This window comes from Rhinolophus sinicus, linkage group LG17 (assembly GCF_036562045.2).
Source record: "Rhinolophus sinicus isolate RSC01 linkage group LG17, ASM3656204v1, whole genome shotgun sequence".
Lineage (NCBI taxonomy): Eukaryota > Metazoa > Chordata > Mammalia > Chiroptera > Rhinolophidae > Rhinolophus > Rhinolophus sinicus.
The window spans coordinates 3436344-3461647 of NC_133766.1; the positions used below are offsets into that span (position 1 = coordinate 3436344).

Below are 25304 nucleotides of genomic sequence, written 5' to 3' on the forward strand. Positions count from 1 at the left end.
TGAATGTTAATATTTTTATTCCTTTTATAATGAAGAGAGTACAAAGGGCTGGGGACAGAGACATCACAGGAGGAGGGAAGATAGCGCCACCTCTGCAAAAGACACCCCTAGGAGGGGAGCGGACCCCCAGGGCAGCCTTTCCCATCTAGAACATCGGGACCTTTCCAGCTGAGCTGCCTGTAGCTCACATGGCTACAGGGCACATGCAGGCCTTCCCTTTCCAGGAGCGATGGCGGTGTCTCCAGGTGCCAGCGACTCACACCCATCCCCACTCCCCAGCACAACCTGTGCCTGCCCCACCTGCTTACCCTAGTCCAATTCTCTGACCTCCTCCTCTTCCTGTTTTTGTCTTACCCGAGACTGACTCTCCTTAGGTTCCTGTACTTGCTTGCGTCACTGGGTGTGCTGACACCCTTCTTCTATGACAGGAAACGCTCCCAATCCTAAGGCTTTCAGCTCCGCCCCCACACCCTCCCGCCTCCCATGTCACTTCCCAGAGTCCTTGCTCCTGGAGCACAGAGCTCTGACCGTCCAGGCAAACCTGGCTTACGTGGAGGGGAGAGTGGAGCCTGTCCCCTCAAGGGGAAGGTCTGCCCTGGGCGAGGACCCCGGGTCCCCCTCAAACAGACACAGCTGCAGAGAACCCTCAGTGCCACCTCCCTTGGTTTCTGCCCCTTCACTCCACTGAACCCTTTCACAGGCACCTCGCCTACTCGCTGCTCATTTGGTAGTAAAAGCAGTAGCGAGGCTGTGCCAGGGACCAGCGAGTTTTTCAGGCTGTGAGCGTGCACACTGCATATGTGACATGCAAGAGAGCCGTCGTGCGCCATATAACACGGTTGCAATGGCCTGGGTTGAAAGTGGGAAATGTGGATTTGTTGTGGATTTTATTATAAGTGTGATACCGTTCAGAAAGGCCCAGAAAGCTGGCATCGCCGCTAACCGATCAGCTTAGGGAGGAGAGAGAGCAGCAGAAACCACTTAGGATCCGAATGAGATTAACATGCGGGTCTCCTGGCCCCCTCCCTTCACCCAGATGTGGCAAATCTAAACATTTGCGAATTCACAGTCATAGTCAGTCATCCGGCACATGATGAACTTCCACTGACGATCCCTGTGGGACAGATCAGAAAGCCAAGGTCAGGGAGAGAAGACACCGTAGGAAGAACCACTCGCGAGGGAAAAGCAACGAGTCACCCTTGGAGAACTTAGGAACTGAAGGGATACCTGGTCTCACTTTGCCCTCAAAAGACATCTCTATGAAGTCTCTAGAACATTCCTGTGAGGTCAGGAGTCCTGGACACCTCTCGTTCCGTTCAGGTTGTGTCTTCAGGTCACTGGCTGCGTGGAGGGCTTGTTCATCTCTAGTGGTCAGCTCCCCACTGCTCTGTCCCAAAGGTACCTCAGGGACAGGTATGCTTGGAACTTAAGTGTTGATTTCACATTGTCCCTCTTTCATTGTGAAGCACCTTCTCTTTACTGGGCGATCCATTGGCTCATTTATTCTTTCTTTCACAGAACACTTAGCATGTGGTGGGTGAGCCCCTTCAGGAACCGCTCTCACAGGGAGATGAAGTGAGGGGAGACAACTCTAAAACCCCGGCATGGAGCGAGTCCCTGGCTCCCCTAAACCCTAGCCCTCGGGGAAGGCTCACCTTTCCACGGCAGAGAAAGTGGTCGTTGCTCCTCGCATATAGTAATCGTAACTGTAGGAAATCATGTCCATGTCCTCACCGTAGTGGCCCGGGTATTCTGTGGTCAGCCTATGTGGGAAGAGCAAGAGGTTAGAGGAAAAAGGCCAAACTCACTATTATTGCGGGGGTGGGAGAGGTGAGGGCAGTCCGTAGACCTGCTGTAAAGAAGAGATTGAGTTTGAACATCATGGGAGACCCCAACTGGAGTTAGGGGGCCTCTAACAGACCATTCCAGGCTGTGGAAAGAGGAGCAACTTCCTCCCACTCCCCCTCCTCCTCCGTCTTGCCATTGAACCATATACCGCAAAGGATGTCGGTAACTCCCCAGGTCTTGAAAAAATATCAATTCATATTGTTCTTAGTCCATTCCACTGGAGTCACCTAGAATCGTGTTTCACACTGGGTTGTGATTCATTAGTGGATCATGAAATCGGTTGAATTGGTTATTACCAATTGGACTTTAAAAAAGAAGAAATAGTGTAGAAAAGCTAAGAGAATGCATTGTACACCCTTCGGGTAAGTTCTTGGGTATGTGCGTAAACACTTCGTTTCAAGTGTGTGTGTGTGTGTGTGTGTGTGTGTGTGCTTATGATGTATGCATTGTGTGATCGTTTAATCTGTGTTTTACTGTGAGTCATGATCAAGAAAGTGCTTGAAAGTATTAACGTAAATGTGAGCTCCACCGGGGGCGTGCTTGTCTTAGCTGCTATTGTCTCTTTGTCACCCAAACAGTTCCCGGTACGGAGTAATATGTACTGAATAAATAAATGGCCTTGGGAGAGTCACTGGATCTCAGTTTCCTGGTCTATAGAAGAATGAGCACTCTTTCCTAGGTTTGTCATCGGGACTGATACAAATCTGTGTGACATCCCAGTACATGGTCTGAGTGGAATCATTAGGGACAATTTTGTTTCTTCTTCCACCTTCTCCTTTTTCTTCTTTCTCCTCCGAGAGTAAGTCAAGGCTGGGCTTCTCGACAAGAAGGGTTTGTTGTGGTCCACCCTAGAGTAAAGGTAGAATCTCCTAGTCATCTCTATCGGGGATCTTCAGGAACCCACTAGTTCTTGCAGTATGGAAGAAATGGTCCCCCTGAAATCTTTCTCTGCACCTCCAAGGCTGCATGCGAAACTACTAGTTGTATGTTGACACTAGAAAGTTCTTCCCCTGTGCAGACTTAATACTGCAAGGATTGTCATGAAATCTTGCAGAGACTGATTTATAAGCTGGAAGGTCTCCTAGGCGGATCTCAGGGCTGAGATGTAGCAAGACAACCTGGAGTTGGCCGGAGCCTAGAACCCCCTCTTCTGGGTCATGATAATTCCTTTCCTCACATTATGCAGTTGCTCTTGTTCTGAGTTTTCTCTTCTCAAGACAATGATGCCCCAGCAGGACGCCCAGCCCAGCCCAGAGTGGGTTACATGTGCTTCCGCTCAGTGTGTTCATGGATGGAAATAGGGCTCCGCTAATTCAGAAATCTACCTTGTGCCTCTAAAGAGACTCAGAACAAGGACTTCCTCTGTCCGAGGAAAGTGGTAAAAGGCTCATACACGGACCTAACAGGGCCTCACGTGGATCCCATGGGTTTGTGGTTCCCGAGGAATCTAACATGCGCTGGATTACCATTTATCTAAACAAAGGGGGTTTGGTTAGAATGTGAATAATGCAGACTACGGTTAGAAGAGGTGGGTAAGAAGGTATTTTCCTCTCTTCCGGGAACACAACATTTTGTCCAGAAGTTTTGAGCCTTTGGATGCACCGCATAAACGCTAACTGCCAAACCTTTTCATATGTGCTAAAGGCAGAATCCACACATGGCAATACTGCCTTAGGCGAAATCCAACTGCCAATAAAATGATTAGGAAAGAACTAGCCTGGATTATTATTATTTTTTTTAACTGCTCTGCCTTCAGATTACTTGGATAGGTAAATACACTTGCAATATCGTGCAAAAGAGAGGCTTGTATTGTTTTTTTTGTTTGTTTGTTTGGTTGGTTTTTAAACCATGCTGAAGTTTTATGCTTCAAAAGGGGAAAGAGTTATCCAGTGCTTTCTTTAACGAGCTCTCTCTGTCGCGTCATTTTTGGCCGTGACCAGACACAGGCCGTTGCCTAACTGGGCAGTTTGTCTGGGAAGCCCCTGCGGGGACTGCTGGGAATTTCTAGAACTCCCTGGAAAGGTGTGGTGCATGTTCATTGGTACATTTCCATCTTGGTCCCAGACAAGGATTTGTTTTACTTGATGTTTGGTGGTGGTTTTAGGTTTGTTATAAAACCATGAGGTCAAGTTTAGACGACGTTAGTACAGAACCCTGGATCAAGGTTCTGGGCAAGGAGTTTGGATATTGATAGAAATTACACCTGCTGTACGAACCTACAAAGATGTTACCGTGTGTTCCTCCTGTCACTTTTGGATGAGTGACTGTTGGGGTATGACTTCTCACGTCGCAATACTTTTTCTGCCATCGGCAGGCAAGATGAGACAGACAGAGAGTGGTTTCAAAGCTAAGTGAGAACTTGGTAACGTAAAAGCACAGAGGGAGAAACGACGCCCGTCCTGAGTAGGAAGGGAACCTCCCAAACACCGTTCATAGAGGGTCCTGCACTTTCATGGTGTTCAGGACACGAAAGTTTAGAACCAGGTAGGTGTGTCTCCATTTAGTTCTTGGTGACATCACACACACATGCAAACTGGCCTCATAAATGGAAGCCCCAGTCACGACTCCTCAGAGAGGAAAAAAAAAGCAAAGAATTTAAACTTTCAGAGTTGGGCGCTGAGACAAGGGCGTAGGGCCTTGTCAGAAAATGAGAAAAGGCTACAAGGAGCAGGCGATCGGGCATGAGAAGCTGTGGCAGCGGCTTCCCGAGCCCAGGTGGGGAGAGTTTCCAGCCTCCCTGTGAATGCTAGGCCACTGCAGGCAGCTTTTTGGCAAAGCATACCACATGCTGAGAATTGCCACACATTCCTAGACCAGTTCAAACAACCAAATCAGCCTTCAGCTGGGCAAGATAAAGGGGAGGCCGGTCAGCAAGACGCCTCTATTCAACCTACTGAACCAAGAGCTCTGCTGCCAGGAACCTCCTATGCCCCCCCCCCTCCCCCGCAAAGGGGATGGGGTGGGTTGGTGTGTGTGCATGTGAGAACTTGACAACACAGACCCACCTGTACAACTCCTTGTGTTAGATGAGGTTGAAGGTTGAATGAGATGGAAAGAAATTAAATAATGTCTTGGCGGTGAGCTGCAGACCACTCATTCACACTGAAGGGCTTTTTCAGATCAATTGAGGATTTTCTCATCTCAGATTCCTAAAGCGCTAGCAGTACCCACGGGCTCAACTAGAATCAATAACCGATGGCTGACACAGACCGAGCTGCCGCTGACAGATGTCACGACTCCTTTGCTCTGAGAACAGGACATGTCACAGAGCTCAGCCCAGATATATGAGCACAGTCATTTCAAAACAGGGAGCAGAGAAACAGTTTAGAGAAAGAGGCCCGACTTACCGCCCCAGGTTTGCCTGAGAACTGAGTGGCTTTTCAGAGTTATAAGAAAGGGTTTGGAATCTGTTCCTCAACAGAAAGTGACTCAGCCTGAGATTTTATCAGAAGCCACCTCTGCTGCTGGTTCCTGAGCGGTGGAACCTAAAGCCAAAGTTCATGGCACCGGGATCTCCTGTCGATCCATGTCTGACCTGCCGGCAGTTTGGGCAACTGGCTTATTTGGAGCCACCCTGGAGGCTTGTCTCGGGCCACGCACCCCAGGTGGGCACCTCGTCTCAGGGCCCCAAGTCGGCTATTGACACATCCTGCACCTGACCCTGCCATGGGAAACCAGAGATGCACACACCACAGACCCCCTGCCACAGAAACAGGAAGAGACGCCAGCATTCCCACGGGAACGATCAGACTTGGGGGCCGGCAGAAGCCAGACTTCAGCTTTTCTGGAAAAAGAATGAAGTGAGAATGCTTTGTGGCCCTTGCTTGAGAGCTCAGCCCGTGCTCCCACAGCACATGAGAGAAGCTTCTGGTTAACCCAGTCTATTTCTGTTTTGCTCCTATTTTTCTCCACGTCCCCGTTAGCACCTTATTTTAAATATCCCGTCTGAGTGTCCTATCACTGGTCAGCACTGCATAGGTAGCTTTTGGTTACAAAACCAGAAAACTGTAGCGTCTTCAGTTTCATGATGGTGGCTGACACAGGGGCTCCTAGAGGGGCCCTGGCACGTGGCAACATGTCCCCCTTTGGGATCTAGTGGGCATGGAGGAGAAATCCAGTGTCTGTGGGACTGATGTGTTGAGGTTGGTCTACATCCTCCATCCAGCTAAGGAGAGGTTGTCCCTTCTGACAGGCAAGTCATCGAGAAGTTTCTTAACTAAACAGGCCGTTTGTGACCAGTCCCCTTGCATACTGCTACAGAATGAGAGTATTTCCGATTAGACTGATTTGGTGATGGCCTGGCTTCGCCCTCAGGTGCTGCATCCATAGAACCTGTTAGAATTAGTTTTGCGAAGATACGACACATAAAACCCAAACGCAGTTATGCGCAGAGGAAAGCACCCTCACAGGAACAGCCACCGGCTTCTCGCACAAAGAGCTGGGGGAACCGGCCAGGTGGGACTGAATGGCCAGGGCTCCGTAGTTCCTTTTCTGCAGAGACACCCTTGAGCCCTGGCATGTGAGAAAGAGTGTGTCCTCTTGTGGCATTTTGGAGATTTATATTTCAAAAAGCGCAACTATGTATCACAACACAGGAAACAGTTCTGGAGATTTCTGTGGCTCTAATTCAAAGATGGAAGTCCCCAAGTGTTTTCCAAATTGCTCTCTTAGAGCAGAGGGTGTCGCTCACTGTCCTAGCCCAGGGCTGGTCAGCAGGCCCATTTGTTTCAACTCATGTTGGCATTCATGAGCCATATCCCATCCTGGCTTCTCTGGTCTGGTACACCGGCGGGGACGACGGCACCTCGAATGTGTCTGGTCCTGCCCAAAGAAGCCCTCTCCGCTCCTGTTTTCAGTACTAGATGCCTCTGCATTGTTACCACCTATTTCATCTGTATCATTCTTGTTTACTCACTGACATGGAGAGAGTTCCCCACTGTGCAAAGACCATGGCGTTTGGAGGCAGGCCGACCCGTGTGAATTGAGGTTGGAACTCCGAACAAGTCACACTTCTGCACTCAGTTCCCTCCATACGTCTCACATATAGTTACATGCGATATGATGCAATTGTATCGTGATTTCTGCATGTGAGACGTACACGAGCCAACACACATGAGCGCATGGTTGGCGCTCAATAAATAAAATCATCGTCATCGTCATCAGGAACTGAATCAAAGCCCCTGGATTGTACTTGTTTTAGATCCACTCGTATTCCCTGGCTGAGGAGATGAATTAATGAGTGGTGGAAGGGATGGTTGTTTCCAGAATCTGGTAAAGGGGATACAGCGGGAAGGAAGGGGAGAGAGAGAATGAAGCAACCGATTTGGTGGGTAATGTTGAGGTTCACTGTGTTCTACATGGCGGTCAGGCCTGGCCGTGGGTTGGGCAGCACTTACTAGACAACCAACCACCTCTTGGCAGTTTGTGCTGTGAGGTTGGGTCTTAGGAAGGGCGGCGTCACCACTATGCAGGCAGCAAATACATTTCTAAAGGACAACTATGGCACACTCATTGCGAGAGCCACTCAGACTGGTGAAAGGTATGACTGATTTTGCTCAAGCTCAGGGGGGCTGTGTGCCCCCCCAAAATGAGTGCTTTGCTCACCATGAAACACAAGGCAGGGATGGTTCTGAGGGCACAGGAGCGTCGGACCTCAATGCAAGCTGCTTTCGATGGAACAGCCCATCCAGTTCCCCAAAGTGGGGGTGTCCCCGTCTCTATACCAGCAGCTCCCAACTTGCTCAGAGCAACCAGCTTAGGAGCTGCCCTGCTCCCCAGGTCTCTGGGAGCCATGCTGCTGCAGACACCTGTGCACTGGGAGGTGACAGACGCCAGTGGAGGTGACTCAAGGTCATCTGGTCCTTGCCAGGACATCACAGGGAAAGGCCACGTGACAACTACCCATCTTATATTAAAATCTGAGCAGTGGGGTCAGAGTTCAATTTAGCTTAGATTGAATGCTTTGGGGTGGGGAGAGAGAAGAACGTTCTGAGTTACTGATTATGTTTGTTCACTGGAGCTCCCTGGGAATTAAGAAAAACCGTTCTCTGCTTTGTGAGTTGTGCGTCGGGGAGGGAGGAGCAAGGCCACACCCCAGAGTCGTGGAACATTAAAGTGGAAGTAGAACTGGAAGGTCACCCATGTGTCGTCTGAGGGAGGGCTTTGCGTTTTGAGTCAAAGCATGTTGTCTAATGACCCTCGTGAAAGGTCATGGATCCAGGAAGGACCACTTAGAAAAGGAAATAGATTCTCAGTTCAGAGTCACCATTCTGGGGACCCCCAGTGTCGGCCTGGACAGCCTCCATGTGCCGACGGGCGCCATCTGGTGTGCCATGCAGCGTTGGAGCTGCCTGGACCCTGGGGAATTATTACACATGGTCTCTGAAGGCGTGTGGCTTCCTCAGCGACATGTGTTTGCAGACAACCGGCTGGACTAAGCACTGGAATTCTCATATATAAGTAATAGGTGTAAAATTTACACATGTGTGCAGTCCAGCGGGGACTCTTCAGTGAGGCGTGTCTGCGTGTATCAGGAATTCAGCCTCCTGCCAGAGTTCAGGGGGGGCCATAATGTCTGACGAGAAACAGCACAAACTGCAATGAGAGCAGCACCACACAAATAAACCCCCGCTCATCTGGGAGCTGGTAGGGTGAGTGGCCTTTGTGTGCTCACAGCGGTGCTATTTCTGAAACCCCAAATGCTTACGAGTTCAGACAGTAGACGCTCATGTGGCCAGTTCCAAATGGTGGGGCCTCCGTGCCACAGAATGGCCTTCACAGTGGGAAGAGGAAGACGTCCCCATCCACACATGTCCAGTTCCCTGGGGGGTAATGGAAGCTAGTGAATGTGATGGAGGGGAAAGTGTCATGTGGGAGGGTTATCAACAGTTTTCACTGGAGGAAGGCATGGGAAACAGCCCTTACCGTTAAGAGGAGCAACGCAAGCAGTGCAAGTGACAGAAGTCCTTTTCAAGAATAAGACACCATCCTATCAGTGTTGGGGTTCCCCGTGCTGACTGTTTCTAGGGACCCACAACAATCAGATGCTCCAGAAATTTATCAAGGGTCTACTGTGTGCCGGGCAGTGTGCTGAAATGCTGAAGCAATAAGATCTAATTTATGCCCCCGAGGCTTTATTCAACTTAGAAAGATGTAACGCCATGAGTCAGGCAACCTAAAGATGCCACTACAATGTCTACACACACTGGGGGCCCGGGAGTCATGTACTGACCACCAGGATGCCCACTGCGGTCTCATTCTGCGCCTTCAAAAAGGTACCGTTTCCTTTGGTAACCATGGTAACTCAGCCCTAGTGACCTGCAACCAACCAGACAGAGGAGCCAGGTGAAGCCTGCCCTACTGTACTGCCTTCCTCGTCCTTCTGATAATTCTCTCCTCTTTCCCCCCATCCTCGGTTCTACTGGCCATCAGTGACATGTCTGGGTGGTGGGGTGGGCTGACGAAGGGAGAGGGGGTGGGTGAGGGTGGGCAGACCATTGCGGACCAGGGGACGGCAACATGTTGCCACTGGAGACCCAGATGTCTCGGCAACTTAAGAAAAGTTGCTCATATCTGTTTGCCAGTCTTTAACCTCAGGACTCCATTCCATGTTTATTAAATTCTTAGCATCTTACTTGGTGGGCTGCGTATAAGTGGGTGAGAAGGGCATGGAGCACCTGTGAGCAGCTGCGTAAATGGGAACCAGACCCCTGGTGAGCCCCCCTGGGAGTCTGGGGCCTCATTAGAAAATCAGGGGAATTTTGAGACATAAAGACCTGGACGTCTTTCAGGGCTCAGCACGCACATAAACAGGAAAAGCGGTGGTGCTGAGGGTAGTGACACAGATTACGGGATCCATAGAATCTGGGGACTCCGGGGAGAGGATCCCACCCCGACCTCTGCTGCTTGGCAGCTTTTCTAAGACCAGTGAGCCTCGTTTCTTGCCTGTCTTGTCACCAAAGCCTTCACCCCAAGTCCAGTCCCTGCTGCTGTTCTGTTTGGCTGGGAGCCAGGTGGCCAGCCAGTGGCTGTGTGACGCCAGCCGAGGCCGGCTCTCCCATCCGTCTTGGCAGACACCTTTGGCCTGGCCGTGATGAGACAATGCAGCTGCCCCAGCTCCCTCCTCCTCTGCTGCCTGGGGAGAGGTGAGTCAGCCGCCCCCAGCACACCATCCAAGTGGACAGTTTCTCTTTCCTCTGCATAACCAGCTCCAGGCACCGGCTCTGCTTCCTGCAAGGCCATCTGACCCCTGACTGCAATGACCGTGAGCAGAGCCCGCCTTCGAAAGGCCTGGTAGTTGGTGAGGAGGCCGGGTCTGTGTGGCAGCTGGCAGGTGAAGGGGCGTCTGCCGCCAGGCAGGCCAGCTCTGTGCCGTCATAGCCAGGGGCACCCCCAGGCCTTAGGTACATGAGAATTTAATCCTCACAACAAAACTGTGCCGTCATGGCGGGCCTCCCGTGTGCCTGGCTGCACATAAAGGGCTCGGGATGCGCCCGCACAGAGCCTCTGCTTGTGCATGGCTTCCATGCCAGGGCAGAGGGGGGTGGGGGGAGGCCGATTTTAAAAAAACAGAACACCTTCTAAAGGAAATAAGTAAATTGTATTTTCTGGGCCACGTTGCCTTAATCTGCGCGCCTTCTAGAGTCATTGACTCAAACATTCATCCAGGAATGTTCAGCAGACCCAGCGCTCTGCTAGGCAGAGGGACACAAAGATCAGTGTCTGCTGCGTCCCTCATGTGCTCCCTGTCCAGGTGGAGACGGAAGCGGACACACGCGGTTCAGGTGTGTGTGTTACGGGCTGTCGCAGAGGCATCCACAAAGGGCAAGGCAGCTCAGGGGACGGGGCCCCACACCTCGTCTTCCCGCTGCCCCCAGGCTGTCCCCTCCCTCCTGCCCCACTGCAGCCTGCTCTGAGCTGACTTCTCTTTCACCCCCTCTCCTTCCTGGACCGTCCAGGGTACCCCAGCCCTCGTGTGTTTCTTTGGAGCCTGACTAAGGAGAAGTGTTGCTAATGTGGCAGTGGGTTAACTGACTACTAGTTTGTTGTTTACTCTTTTGGATAATTGATGTGCATTTTAACTGGCTTTTAATGCCTGGCAGCAAAGGAACGCCTCGCTATGGACACGATGTCACTGTGGATATGCCATTCTGTCAGCCGACCTGGAAGGGAAAGTTGAAGAAGGCCCGGCTTCTCAGGTGGCGCCTGCAGGCTCCTACTTACTGTCCTCTCTCCCTGGGGCCCGGTTGTCTTCAGAACTTTCAGCCTCTCTTTGAAAACAGTTCTGGGCATCTGAGTTGCCTTTTGCAAAAGCATCTTTGGAGCCAAGACATTTTTAGGGCCCAATTACAACCTCAAACCTCTTCTAGGCCTGGGGGTTTCAATTTGTGACCTAGCGTGTCCCCGAGTGGCCTTCTGGGAGCTGGAGGGTTCCTGAAATCTCTGTAAATGTCTGTGTAAACATGCTTAAGTGCATTTTCTTTCTTCTGAAGGCAAGGTCTGTGGCTTTCATCAGATTCTTAGACCCAGAAAATGTGGTCATCATTTTAAGGGATGGACTTGAGGTCCCGTTGAGAGGTAAAGTGATTTTCCAGAGATGGCACAGTTACAGTGGAAAGACAGGGAGGAAAGGGGGCAGAAGGGAAGGAGAGAGAGGGCTCAAGGCAGGACCTGCTGCTCAGCCAGGGTTCCTTGCACTCTACCCCTCCCCCGCATGGAGGTCTTTGGTCTGAGATTCAGGACTTAGGTCTTTGATTGGCAGTCTGTCCTGCACCCCAGCCATGGCTGCTCACTGGCCCTGGTGGGGTAAGGCCTGCTTTGAGGAAGCCATTTGGATTGCTGGAGGAGCGCCCTCATAGGGCGACTGCTAAGCTGCCTGTGAGCTCTGAATTTACTGTTCACCATTACTTTAAATTGAAAAACGCTGAGTTTATGGAGCTGCCTGTGCCCCCTTGGGCATCTGTGGACTGACGCTGTCTGGTTGCAGAGAATAAGCATAACCGCAAGGCTGCCCTTGCAAGCATCACACTGCAGAGATAAATCACTTGAGCGAGCCAGCCTTCAAATGTTGACACTTTCGAGTCCCTTTGTCTAAGGAGAAATGCCTGGCTTGTTTGCAGAACGAAGAACTTGGAACAAGATGTATTGTCAACAACAAGTCACTTATCAGGGTAAATACATATGTACACAGTCTCCTCGTCAGCTCGATGGCTGGGTCCAGGGATTCTTAGTTATCAGCCCAGAGAGCGAGAAAGGAACAAAATTTCACAGCATGGAATTACAAATCGACCTAGAAAACAGTAACCTCTTTTTTGTCTATAATTGTATACTGTGTTTGAAACTCTGACCTGTGACAGGGTTAGTTTCTTCCAAAGAAGGTCTGCAGGAAAAAATGAGTTCCCAAACAGGTCCAGCAGCCTCAGATGTGATGACAAGTTAGCGTGATAGAGAGGAAAGAGCACTGAATAGTGAGTGGCCCTAAGCTCTAGCGGCCACCCCCTCCAGGAAGTAGCTGGGTGACTTTGGACAAGACACTTCCTTGCTCATTGGTTCTGTTTGTTTCTTTTTCTGCCGAAAGAGGGGTGTAGGAGCATTGGGTTGACGATCTGTAAGGTGCCTCCAGTGTGAATATTCTAGCCCTCCCTTCCTTTCTTCCTTCCTCCCTCTCTTCTTCCCTCCCTCCCTCCCTCCCTCCCTCCCTCCCTCCCTCCCTCCCTCCCTCCCTCCCTCCTATACGCTAGCTGCTACACCTCAAGCTTGTTTGCGATAGCCCAGGCTTATCTGAAGGCAGAAGCATAGGCCAGCACACCCCCTCCACGAGCCCCCCTCTGGCCCCAGGAGTCAGGAGGGGCTGTACTTGGCCGCAGGCTCACCAGCAGGAATATGGGCACCTCTTGCTGTAGCGACAGCAGTAAAACTGCCACTCCCGATCCAGCACGGACTCGAAGTAGCGGCTCTGGAACCCTGCCACCAGCCCGTTGCTGGAGCACGTCTGGTACCTGAAGACAAGAGAACAACCCGAGTCAACCAGTGAGTCACCCCACAGACCCCTTCCCAGGACCCCAGCTCCCAAAGCTACTGAGGCAGACCCCTCTGTCACTGACCTAGATTCCTAGCAAGTGATTCCATTTTAATACAAGTAACAAAGACTGTTATACTTGTAGAGATGACCTAGGCTCACCATTAAAATTCGAACAATTCAGAATCTTTCAACAGAAGGAAACGTGGGGACTGCAGCTCCTGGGAGACCTCTAGAATAGGTGTTTGGATGGAAGAATGCATACATGGATGGATGGAGAAGCCTCTAGAATTCTACCAATGCAAGACTGTCTTATGCATGCCAGTGAAAAGAAAAGACAGCATAATTCATTTTCACTTGAATTTAAAATAGAAAGAAAACAAAGAGAAACACAATGAACTGAAAAGCTTCCAGTGAGGGTTTCTTCTGCTTAGAGCAGAGCCCTGGAAATTAAGTCCATGGATGCTCCTTCGTTTGGCCCCTGAGACAGCAGCGAAGCAGCTGGTCCAGGGTGGCCGGGTGGGGACACGGGGAACACACCCCAGGTGCCACTGCCTCCCCAGCAATCTTCCTACTGCCCACTAGACTCTAAGCTCTACATGGTCAGGACATGTTTTGGTCCGAATGCTACGCCCAGCGCCCCCTGCGGGTCCTGGCACATGGAGGTCCTCCTTACAGCGTGGTGACAGGCCAGTTGCACTCCTCAGTCACCCTCCGAGGCCCCTCGCCTGTCCTGTCCGCTCAGGTCTCATTCTTCCAAGAAGAGAGCCCCTCCTCTCCGGTCTGTGGACCGGCACTTTGGCCACATGAATTTTTATTTTTATTTTTTTCTCAGTCTGGGCTGCTGCTGGGCTGGGAATCGGCCCCTTTTGTCTTCAGAGTGTCTTCCTGAGTACGTGTTGGCTTGGGGCAGTGTGATCATTCCTTCCATTGTTCCGTCTCCTACTTCCTCCCACTCCTGCCCCAGGTCCCAGGGCGCCTTGAGGCTTAATGGTGAGGATGCTGTCTGTCCCCCACCCCATGTGGCCGCAGGGAGCTGCCACCCTCCTGGGAGAGAGCTCTCACGGCCCTTCCCAAGTAGGTCTTTAGCTGTTGTTTCCTAGCATTTTCTGTCCTCCCCCCACCTGACCTCACGTTTCCTCTCATGAGTGAGCAGAGCAGGCTGCCGTCTGTCTGTGTGTCACAGGCTGGCAGCGGCTGGTATTCAACCCTGTTTTCCAAGCAAAGATAAGTTTCTAGAAAATGTGATAGATGAAGTAGACGTCAGTACCCTGTGCGGGTAGGTGAGCGAGACCTTGTGGACATAGAGCCTAGAAAACCATCAGTGACTGGATTTCCTTTTGTTCTGAAACCATTACTGGAAACAGTCTAGTGGATCTGACGAAACTTGATGTTAAATAGATTTCATGTCGCTGGCCAGAAAGCACCTGCCCTTTTCATCCGTTTATTATTCACTTATTCACTTGTGCACATGTAATTTCAAACATGCATTTGTTTATTTGTCCCTCCATTCAAGACTTGTCCTCCGCTACCCTTCTGTATCAATCACTGTGCTTGCGTGTTCAGAGGTGGGCGAGGTGCAGGGTCATCCCTGCAAACGAGCCTGAACTCCCTGTTCCCAGGCCTTGGGAGAGGTTCTGGCAGCCCTCAGAGCGATTGCTCAGCTGTCGGGGGTCGATAGTGCCAGGGAGGAGGTGCCCTGAGACCTGCGCCCTCTGAGGTGCTACCCTTCTTTGTCCTCTATTGCTCACATCTCATCAGGAGTGTCACCGCTTCGGAAAGCACCTGGCACACTTCGGGGAGCCACATGGCTGGGATGGCCCCCTGGGGTCTGGGGCAGCAGGAGGAAGGTCTGTTCTAGCCTCGTTCTAGCAACAAGCACAACGAGCGAGAAGCATCTTCAGTAGGAAGCTTAAGAGGCATGAACAGCTTCTGTGTGTCCACAGCGCGTGCAGCAACCTGGTGCTGTCTGTGACCTGCCTCTCTGCCCTCCCTAACGTCCTGCCTTCTTCTCAATGGCCCTTTCAGAACAGAGCGGGCTGCGGTTTCCACAAACTGCTCGTTGTCCGTTGTGTCGGTTTGTCCTGTGCTCTCAGACCTCCCCAAGGGACCGTGATCTCAGGTGGTAAGTGCCCCTAGGTAAAAATAAATGGAGCAAGATAAGCTGCCCTGCCTCACGGGGTACACGGGGTTCCCATTCTGAAGGCAATCCACGTTCCATGAATTCCGCCGGCTGTCAGCCAGGCCGCTGGCCTCACGGTCCTGTGTGGAAAGTGTGTGTGTCACTCTGTCACGCGTCACCTCAGATAATGCTGCACTGTGAAGATTAGTTGGCTACTACAGACCTAAGAACATACGGTGAAAGTTAGACAGCTGACCAGAACCCCTACCCCTTGGGTCACGGGTAGGACAGGGTACTGGAAAGCTGGGCCATCTTGGTCAAGAGCTCTCACAGTCCCATCAACGGACGTACAAATATTCCCAGCGCTGCTGGCCAGTCTTCAAGCCCCCTGCAGAGATGGAACCAGAGCAGCGTTGCCCGTTGTCCAGCCCAGTGACTAGCTCTGTGTCCAGGAGACCATAGACTCCTTTGCTCCCCAGAGTTTCTCCCCCAACCCAGCTTGACGAGAGCTTACACTCCACCAAGAGGGGTTCCTTCTTTGAAGGAAAGCATTGAGGACTGTTAATTCTACATTCCCCAGAACAATCCTTTGAGTTGCTCTCAGCTGCTTATAAGATGGTCCGCAGAGTTTTAGAACGTTCATGAAGTCTTTCAACAAATGTTCATCGGAACCTCTTCTCTACCTGACGCTGTAGGTGGCCTGGCGCTGTTTCCGGAGGCTGTCCCGGGAGCCGGCACTGCTGCAGTGCAGCTATTGGGAGAAGTCAACTGGAGCTAAAGAAAAGATAGGAGCGAAAGTATAGGCCAGGTGGGGTGGGGCAGTGCCGTGGCCATGGGCAGAGACAGACCCAGTCTGGGGCAGGTTTACCAGTGAGAGGAGGTGTACAAATCCTGATTCCTCTCTGAAGCCCAGCAGAATGCCCTTTCTGCTGACCTGCAGGCAACTTGGGCACAAGAATCCTAACCTGAGAGTATTTCTGAAGATTAAAGAGTTGCTGCATGTCGCGTGTCTACCGCACGGGCAGGCTCAGAGTGTCATTAAAAGGTGGGAGAGGTAGTAGTTCTTATCATATTGTCATAGATATTTACAACTAAACAGAGAAGCCACATGCCAGTCTCCAGAATCCACTCTCTGTCGGGGCCTGTGTTAGGAATTGTCAAGGTCCGATTCTTCCAGTGGGACACTGAGATGAGCCTCTGAAAATAGATCGCAAAGCACAAAAACAGTTTTTTATCCTTCTTGCGAGAAGTCTTTCTGTCTTGGCAATTCCAGCCCATGCTGATTTTTCTTCCCCATGACATGTTGATGTCACTCTCACACATGTCATCTGACCCGCACGCTCCCTGAGTGGTGTCATGGGGAGCTAGTGTGGGGCTTTGAAGGCAAACACTGCACCACTTACTACGTCCTCCAGCCACGGTGGTGGGGTCTGAACAGTCCCTTTGATAATGCCGAGTTGCGGGCGGTCTGCTCTCTCCCTGCCCCTATCTGGGTAAGGATGCTGCCATCTTCTCCATGTCCAGGTTTTAAGTCTGCTGGTCTGTCTACCAGGCTTCAAGATGGTGACATAGAAATGACCTGTTGAACTGCTTCCTGGGTTGAAAGACGTAGTGGAGGCCACAGGGAGAAATACAGATTCTCCCCAAAATACAAACGCCTGCCCCGCTAAGCGGTAGAAGCTACCCAAAGGCCTCTGAGGAGATCAGACTGTCTTCTGAGATGTTCTCATGTCCTGAGGTCACCTGGGGCCTGCGAGCGCTTCCAAGTCACGCAGGATGGAAGGCTTAAGCACAGAAGCTCATGAGCACCAAATAGTATAATATTTGTTAATGCCACCGCGGTGTCTGTCAGAAAATATGACAAATATTCAGGACATTTGTAACGTCCACTCAATATCTATAGATTGTAATTGAAGTGTTCGTTTCCCAAACAAGATAGTTCATGTCAGGGACCCTTATAATCCGGCAATTTGTATTCCAGCTCCAGCTTTATCATCTGCCAGCTGTGAGCGATTTAGCTCTTCGAGTTTCAGTTTCCATAGTAATAGTGAACATAAGCAACTGTGTCAAGGACCCACTGTGTGCCAGGCGCTCTGCTAAGCACTGTACGTACGTTAATTATCTTAATCGCCAAAACGATTCTATAAAATGGGCTCGCAATCAGTTCCCCACCACCACCACCGTTTGACATACAAGGAAACTGAGCTTCAGAGAAGTGAAGTAATTCTCCAAAGGACTCATAGCCAGTAATGTGTAGCTATTACCTCATTTAATTCTCGCAGTTCTGGGGATTTGTCTTTGTAGCAGTGGAAACTGAGGCTTAGAAAGAGAAAGTTGACAGGACTTGCCTAAAGGTGGTAGTGGGGCTGCATTTGGGGAATTGCTGTTTGACTCCAATGTTCCAAATCTTGCCATTATTTTAAGATACTTCAGAGAAACACACATGCATACACACACATGCGTGCGTGCGTGCGTGCACACATATCCTAACTGTGGAAATCTCTGACTGACTGGGAAGGTTATGTCTGAGAAGTACCCAGACAGGAGCAAACCCGCTACCGGGAAGAGTGGACCATTGCCATCCTTCTGAGCACAGCCGAGAGCCATTTTGGCAAAGCTCCCCAGACAGCCTAGTACTTAGGGAGCTAGGTGGGCAGCTGGCAAGAATCTTGGGTCTGCCATAGCCCACACTCAGCCTTCTTGCCCTCAGAAGTCATCCTTGCATGCATGTGATATCTGTAGCCCGGCACTCACCGCGGTTTTATCCAACAACAAACAAAACACCAATGGAATATCCGCCCGTGGCACTGTGGCATCTGAGGGTCTGGCTCCGGCACCGCCTCTGCCACTCACTGGCTGACGGCGGGCGATCTCCTAATGCTTCTGAGTCACAGTCCCTCATGTACAAAATGGGGGAGACCATAACGCCTGCCTCCCAGGCTTGTTGTGAAGGTCACTCAAGGCCAGAGGCTGTGTGTCATTCATCTTTATGTCCCTGGAGTCTGGCACAGTTAGTGATAATGAGCATTTGGTAGTGAACGAGGGAGCAAAGGAACGTGTGAGTGAGGGCTGTTTATAAACTGTGCAGCTCCGTATACGTGAGCATTAGGGCAGCACCAGCTTTGTGTAATGTGACTGTTTCATTGATTTCTCGGTTGCCTCACCCTCGCGGCTTCTGTCCCCAATCTCAGATGGAAGGACATTGCTCTAGATGGTGTTTGAGGCCCTCCCAGGGCTGAGACTCAGAATCCGTTGTGCTATTTGCCTTTTCAGCTCCCAACATGTGCTCTACCAGTCTGCATCTCTAGCTTTGTAAAAATCCTTTGCTTTTGGAATCATAGTAGGTTTACAGAAGACATGTAAAGATAATACACAGGAGCCGCGTGTGCCCTTCATCTGGTCTCCCCTCACGTCACCTGTCATGACTGGTGCTTCCACGAGCACCTGGTTACCTGTGTGCAGCACTCCACTCCCACCCGTGTGTGGATCACCTGTGTGCACGAGAGCCCCTCCCTGTGCAGGGACCCCCACCAGACTACCACGGAGCATGTAGCCCTGTGGCTTTTGAAATAAGGAGTTTACTGGGGTATTATTTGAAGCTCATTGGGACATTAAGATTTGGGGATAACGGAAACCTGACAATAAGTGGGTCCGCCATGCGCTGTGTGATTTAGAGAATTGCGGGAAGTCTAGAAAGACTGTCCTGCAGGGTGACAAATGCAATAAGCCCAAATGGGGTGTGGACAGTAAGTGTGAGCCCCACGTTATAGACACTGGGCTACTGAGAACCGACGCGGTGATGTGAGCAAAATGGTTTTCCCGCAGGAAAGTCTGCAGGCTTCTCGGCTGAGGGCGCCAGGGACCCTAGCTGGGCTTGGACTGCGGAGGCACTCACTAGGTCTTTCACTGCATCTGCAGGGGGGCCTACTGTGCGCCAGCGTGATTCCAGGCTCTGGGGAACATTCCATGCAGCGTTGAATGAGACAAAGCCCCTACTGTCACGAAGCTTGTGTTTTGAAGGAGACAGCATACAAACACCAATCACGTCATGACAATGCACCACAGGAAATACAGGCAGCTTGGGCAGTGGAGGCTGGGCGATGGTGGGTGAGAGGAGGAGGTCTGAGGAAGCCTGTGTGATGAGTCAGGGGCCACGTCTGCGGACCCCTGAGCTAGGACGACTGCTCGGTACCAGACCCGGTCAGGTGACGGAGAACTACAGCCTTTCGGATCTGCCTTCGTGCTAACTGTCTGCGGGACAGCTTTCCTTTCTTCTCCATCACGTGGCTTGTCCTTGGTGAGTTCCTACCTTCAAACAGCTCCAATATGAGCTGCCATCTACAAGTATCTTGAGAGTCTTTGAAGCCCTGGGAGAAAAACAGGTGCCACAACCACGTTTCCCTGAAAATAAGACCTGGCTGGACCATCAGCTTGAATGCGTCGTTTGGAGCAAAAATTAGTATAAGACCCAGTCTTACTTTACTATAGTATAAGACCAGGTGTAATATATAATATAATATAATATAATATAATATAATATAATATAATATAATATAATGTAATATAATATAATATAATAATATATAATATAATATAATATAATATAATATAATATAATATAATATAATATAATATAATATAATATAATATAATATAATATAATATAATATTGTAATAGAATGTAATATAATATGTGAGACTGGGTCTTACATTAATTTTTGCTCCAAGAGACGCATTAGAGCTGATGGTCCGGCGAGGTCTTATTTTCGGGGAAACGCAATAGACAGAATGCAGTTCCCCTGACTTCAGAATCCGTGTGAAGCTTTCTGGCCCCAAATCGGCCTCATCAAATCCCAGATTCACTGAACCCTCCTTCACTGCCCGTGAGGCATCAGGCATGTGTTTCAGATTTAGGTTAGTTTTCGTGCTCTCCTACATTTTGCTCTTGTAGGCATCTCCGTGACAGCCCCTAACAGCTTGTGAAGTGAGTGTCACACCTTTTTTTTATTTTTTGCTAGCATGAGGTACCACAGAATTAAAAGATGATAGAAACGGGCTGTGAATCAAGGTGTCCTGATTCTGCGACCAGAGCTCCCCCCCCCCCCCACAAGGGCTTCATTAACCTCACTAGAAAATTCCAGCTTCATCTTGTTTCATGCAGGACCCACGTGCCCTACAGGCTGTGCCACCCAGGTTAGAGAAGATGCCCTGAGCACGACTGAGGCACCCCCTGAGATGGCAACGGGCCACTTTTGGGGCCCAGGGAAGGCCTAGCAGTCCTTTGTGGTGAACCAGCTTGCACATTTCAGAAGCTGACGCCTAAAGTGCTGGTTTTCAATAGAGCAACTGTGGCCAGCCACTCACCACGATGAAACACCTTTTAAAGGCTGTGTTCCAATTAGCAGGCATCTTTGCAAACCCTCCAGACTGTCGTCAAGTCTTGGAAAAGGAATGGTCGGCCTGCACGATCTCAGAAAGCGCCACGCCGCCCATGCTCTATGTTCTCCTTGGCTCTGAAATGCACTTGGATTTTTCTTGCAGGAGGTTGAGACTCCTCCCACCTCTTAAAATAAACCTGCGGGCTGCTTTAGTTATACACGGCAGCCAAACTGTGCAAACCCACCAACTCTTACCCCAGAACAGATTACGAGCCTGCAGCCAACGGGAGGGTGTGATGGCTCCCCAGCCAGTGAGCAATTTCTTTCCTTCCAGAATGTTCACGGAGGCTGGAGTCTAAACTCAAAGCAATAATTATCTAAGAAAGTGCCAGTCGGGTCCTTGGTGTCAGTCCTGGGGCAGCGGAGTCCGATTGTAAAGAAGATGCTTTTCCTGTTCGTGCATTTTGTACTCTGAGCTCAGTGGACGGGGAGAAAGAGGCCACAGAGGGAGGAGGGGAGGACATGCTTTGACTCTGTACCGAAAAATGTGGGAAAAAAGGAGGTGGAAGAGAGCTCTTGCCTGTCAGCTTCTCACTTGGCTCCCACCGGCCAAAACAAAAATCATGTTATTTTCACTCCCTTCCTCTGTTGCTTTTCTTCAAATAGCTTGGGAGTTAATGACAAACCAGTCACAAGTTGTCAAGTTTAAAACTAAACACCATTTGCCTTCTCTAAACAGAGAGATAAACAGAAAGAACAACAGACTGCAGGAAAGACCCATGGCGTTTTCAGGGCCAAGCAGAGCACAGAGCAGAGGGGGGCGGAGGCTTCTGGGACCATGCAGTCTGGACGTCCATTCTCCTCGTGAGCTGGGAGCCCAGGAGGTGAACCGCTGGTCCAAGGTCACACAGCAAGTTGTCTCTAGAACCAGGATCCAAATCCAGCTGACTCAGAGCCCAGGGCGCTTCCTTTGGAGGCGAGGAACCATCGCTGAGCGCTCTTTTACTGTGGCTTTAAAAATGGGCATTGGAAAGGGACCCCACTTATGGAAGGGCCCTAAATGGGAGGACTAGATGGACAGTTGTAACTAGGTCCCTCCAGGCCCCACGCCAGGCAGTGGGCTCTGCTTTGGGGAGTTGCTAGCAACTGTCAATCAGCAGGCGAGGCCAGCCTCTGTCTGAGTCAGGCTGTCGGAAGGGGTTTTGGGTAATTAAATCCACTCACCAGAGGCAGTGCGGATGGATGAGGAAGGCCCAGTAGAGGGCCCCCCACCTGGCCCGGCCTGTGTGACCCTTCTCCAGGCTGACTAAGGCCCTCCTTAGTCGTGGAAACCAAGCTCGTCCCCATCCCTCCAGTGGGGGGGCTTTGGGAGGGATCTTGCTGGTCCCCAAGAATTGCCCCGAGTCCAGTCCTGTGGCCCTGAGTCCAATCCTGTGGCCCTTTCTCTGCTGGCAGAGCCCAAACTGGGGCTCCCAAGAAGCCCACTGTGGAGAAACACCAACGCTTTGCAGCTAAGACTCGCTGGATCCAAGTCCTGACTGTCCCAGCTGAGGAAAGCCCTGTCCTCCAGACCGCGATTTGTCTACCTATAAAGTGACGTATCGATTTGTTCTGAGTGCTAAGTGAGGCAATCAACAGGCAGCCCTCAGCGCGGTGCCTGCTCAGCGTGAGCTCTCAGTGAATGCCAGCCGTCTGTGTGACTCCTCGCTCCTCACTCCTGCCCGGCGCTGCCACGCACCAGTGTCTTTTCCCCTTGATCGCCCACCGGTGTTCTGTCCGCTGGTGGAGTTTTATGCCTGACCACCCCTAAATCCACTGCATCACATTCCTATTGGAACTCGTCAGAGCGTCTTCTCTCTACAGATACCACAGGGCTGCCGGCTGCCAGCTGGGCTTCCTCCTCCCCCGGCAGGGTATGCCTAATCCCCCCCCCCCCGCCCCAATGGTCCTGCCTCCATCCAGGCGGCCGGCCTTGATAACCAGCCTGGCAGCCAGCTCCTGGAATGGGCTCCTGACCAGGTATGGGGCTGGGACAGTCACATCCCACAGGCTGGGACCGTGTTCACGCATAACTATGGCAGAGCCATAGTTGGGTGACAGCAATACTTCTCCCTGAAAGCATTTAGCAAACTATTTTCCAGCCATGGAACCCATTTAAAATTCCGACAGAAAGAAGGACCTCCATATTTATCACTGAGCGAGCACATTTAATCGGGGCAGCAGAGAGCTATTCAATTTCACTTTGCCAAAATTTTTTTGTCCCCTCTCCCCCATTTGTTGGCTCTAAATCGGTATTTCTCAAACTGTCTGTGGTGGGAAACCAGTTGTTTATTTCCCCCTAACTACTGTGGACCGATACTTCTGTAAAACAGTGAAAATCAATTATTACAAACCTAAAATGCCATTTGGATGGCCCAACACGGTTCAATTGCTATGAAGTTCCTTAAATACTTTCTCTGCACTTATCCTTTTGGGCTGGTCACCATCTCACAAACCCACGCCAGTCCCGGGACCAAACTGAGTCGGACCCTCCCCGTCCTGGGTTCTTGTCCCCAGTTGTAGTCACTGAGCAGCAGCCCTGCACCACTAGAAGCCCCTGGAAGGTCCCCAGTAGGGTGTGCACAGGCACTAGAGGGTCCAGCAGCCCCAGGCTGGGATGCGACGGGCGGCCCCAGCCCCGCTGCCTCTAGGCGCCCCCTTACCATTCCATGCCGGCCCTGTTGATCTCCTCCCACCAGCACTCCGTGGGCTCCCCCAGGCTCTGGGGCGTGGGCATGCAGGCATAGTTCCACTGTCGGTCGGAACCTTCCTTCTTGTTGAAGATGCTTCTCACCGCCACCACCACCTGTCCGTGGGGACACTGGTAGCTGAAGCCCTGCCGGTTCAGATTCACCCACCCGTCGTCACCGTAGTCCTGATACTGCTGGTATGGGTACCCATAGCCACCGTACTGGCCCCAGGCCACACTGACCAGTGGCAGCAACAGCCACGCAAGAGTGAGATGCATGTTGCCTGGGTTTCTGGCAGACAGTGTCACCCTAGGTCTGCTGGGTGGACTGCTTTATACAGCTGCCGCTGACATGTGGCTTCCAGATGTGCGTGAGCAGCCTCCAACTGCAGTGTGTCATCGTGGAAACACAACTTCTCCGCGTGGAGACACTGGCCGTAGTCCGTCCAGCTCGTTTTAAGGTGGAATTCTAGGCAAATGTAAGCAACGCACAAATGGAAGAAACTGCCTGGAGAAAGCACAGCTTTGCCGATAGATCAGAAAAAGCAAACGGCTTCAGTTCTGCACCAGCAGTCACCTGAGGAAAGCAGCATATTTGTCCATCACCTCTCAGCACCTCCCCTCTCTCTGCCCACCCCTCCCTGCCCCTAGCAAACCCCTGTGTTTGTCCTCCAAACTAGCCTTCCAGGACTGCACAAATAGCCAGAGAGTCATTTCAAAACACCAGTATAAGCAGGTGAAGGGACAGTGCCATTTGGATTTTGGTGAGGCTGGACGCCTGGTTTCTGAAGTCCTCAGCCCCTCCTGTAACCCTGAGATGGTGGCCCAGTTTGCAAGGCTGCTCTGGGAATTCTCAGGTCACACGTGGAAGTGCTGTGGGCCCAAGGACAGAGCGGCTGAGCAGTAGATACTGCTGCTGAAATTGGACCCAGCTACTGCTCTGCTCTCAAATATGTAATGAGTTTAATCTGAAGGAAGCCACTTTTTATCTTTCGGCATTGAAAGACGGTTAGGTTTTTCCCAGGTGTTGGTAATTGTGGATTAGGCATGGATAAACACCCATATACAAGTTTTAAAAATAATATTTAAACTTCATGTATTTTTTTCCAGTTTTATTAAACACTTGACGTACCTCACTGTATACGTTTAAGGTGTACAACGTGATGGTTTGATTGACAGATATTGTGACATGGTGACAACAGATTCAGCTGGCCGCCATTTTCTCATCTAGGTACAACAGAAAGAAGGAAAAAAATTCTCCTTGCGATGAGAACTCTTAGCATTTACTCTCGTAACAACTTCCCTATACATCATAGAGCATGTTAACTAGAGTCTCTACACTGTACATGATGTCCCTAGTGTTTATTTATCTCTTATCATACAACCGGAAGTTTGTAACCTTTTCACCACCAGAATCTAAAAAACAGAGAGATCAGACTTGTGGTTACTGGACGCAGACAGCTGGGGGAGGGGAAAGTGGGGGAGCATGTACAGGTTTTTGTGTGAACAAATGTTCAGTTCATTTGCGCAAAGACCATGGAATGGGATTGCTGGAGCGTAAGGTACGTGTGTGCTTAACCTTGTAAGCCGCCGTCCGCAATGTCTCGTGGCTGAGCCAAGTATCGGTGCTTCCCTACCCAACAACTGCCATTTCTTTTTTCATTTCAGCCATTTTAATAGGTTCATAATTTTCTAGTGGTTATTTCAGTAAGGTTTGGATTTGCGTTTCCCTAACGATTATTGACGTGGAGCATCTTTTCATGTGTTCATTGGCCATCTCTCTGTCTTCTTTGGTGATTTGGGCGTTCAAATATTTTGAGCCCTTCGGACGTCTCCTACATGCAGAGTAGTTCCCATGTTTCATCGGGTTGTTCTTAAGGAAGTCTCTTAATGTTGTGGTTGTAGATCAGTGATCTTTTATTAGTGATTTATCTTCCAAAGTTCCTGTGACATTTGTTAAACTGCTGACTCCTGAGCTCCCCTCCAGACCTACTAAATCATAACCTCACAGGGGGTACCCAGGTACCTACAATTTATAAAAAGCTTTCCAGGTGATTCTTATTTACACCAAAGTTTAAGAACCAGTTTCCTAAAGGAATGTGGAGCCAGGGAAAAAAAATCACGCCACATATCCCACCCTGTGCCCGACCTGTAGCATATTTACCAGGTGGCATTGAGGCTGGATTAACCGTCAAGGTAACCTTGAAGGAG

The 25304-nt window shown here is 50.6% G+C and overlaps 1 protein-coding gene and 1 long non-coding RNA gene across 2 annotated transcripts in view; one reads left to right on the forward strand and one right to left on the reverse strand.

The window, feature by feature from the left end:
- On the reverse strand, positions 1-23476 carry DPT (dermatopontin). Its single transcript, XM_019747400.2, has 4 exons — positions 23068-23476; positions 12720-12845; positions 1656-1763; positions 1-1114 (listed from the first exon to the last, which is right to left on the reverse strand). The coding sequence occupies exons 1-4, from the start codon at positions 23370-23372 to the stop codon at positions 1048-1050; spliced, it is 606 nt and encodes a 201-aa protein (XP_019602959.1). The 5' UTR covers positions 23373-23476; the 3' UTR covers positions 1-1047.
- LOC141569387 (uncharacterized) overlaps positions 1-25304 on the forward strand; it is a 320431-nt gene that overhangs the window by 135806 nt on the left and 159321 nt on the right. The window lies entirely within an intron of this gene.

Bases quoted from the DNA above. Each gene is read 5' to 3' on its own strand.
- DPT (XM_019747400.2), bottom strand. From the start codon at position 23,372: ATGCATCTCACTCTTGCGTGGCTGTTGCTGCCACTGGTCAGTGTGGCC. The intron at 12,846-23,067 runs GTAAGGGGGCGC...TCTTGTCTTCAG, and splicing joins AACAGGGCCGGCATGGAATG to GTACCAGACGTGCTCCAGCA. The intron at 1,764-12,719 runs GTGAGCCTGCGG...CTTCCCACATAG, and splicing joins AGGTGCCCATATTCCTGCTG to GCTGACCACAGAATACCCGG.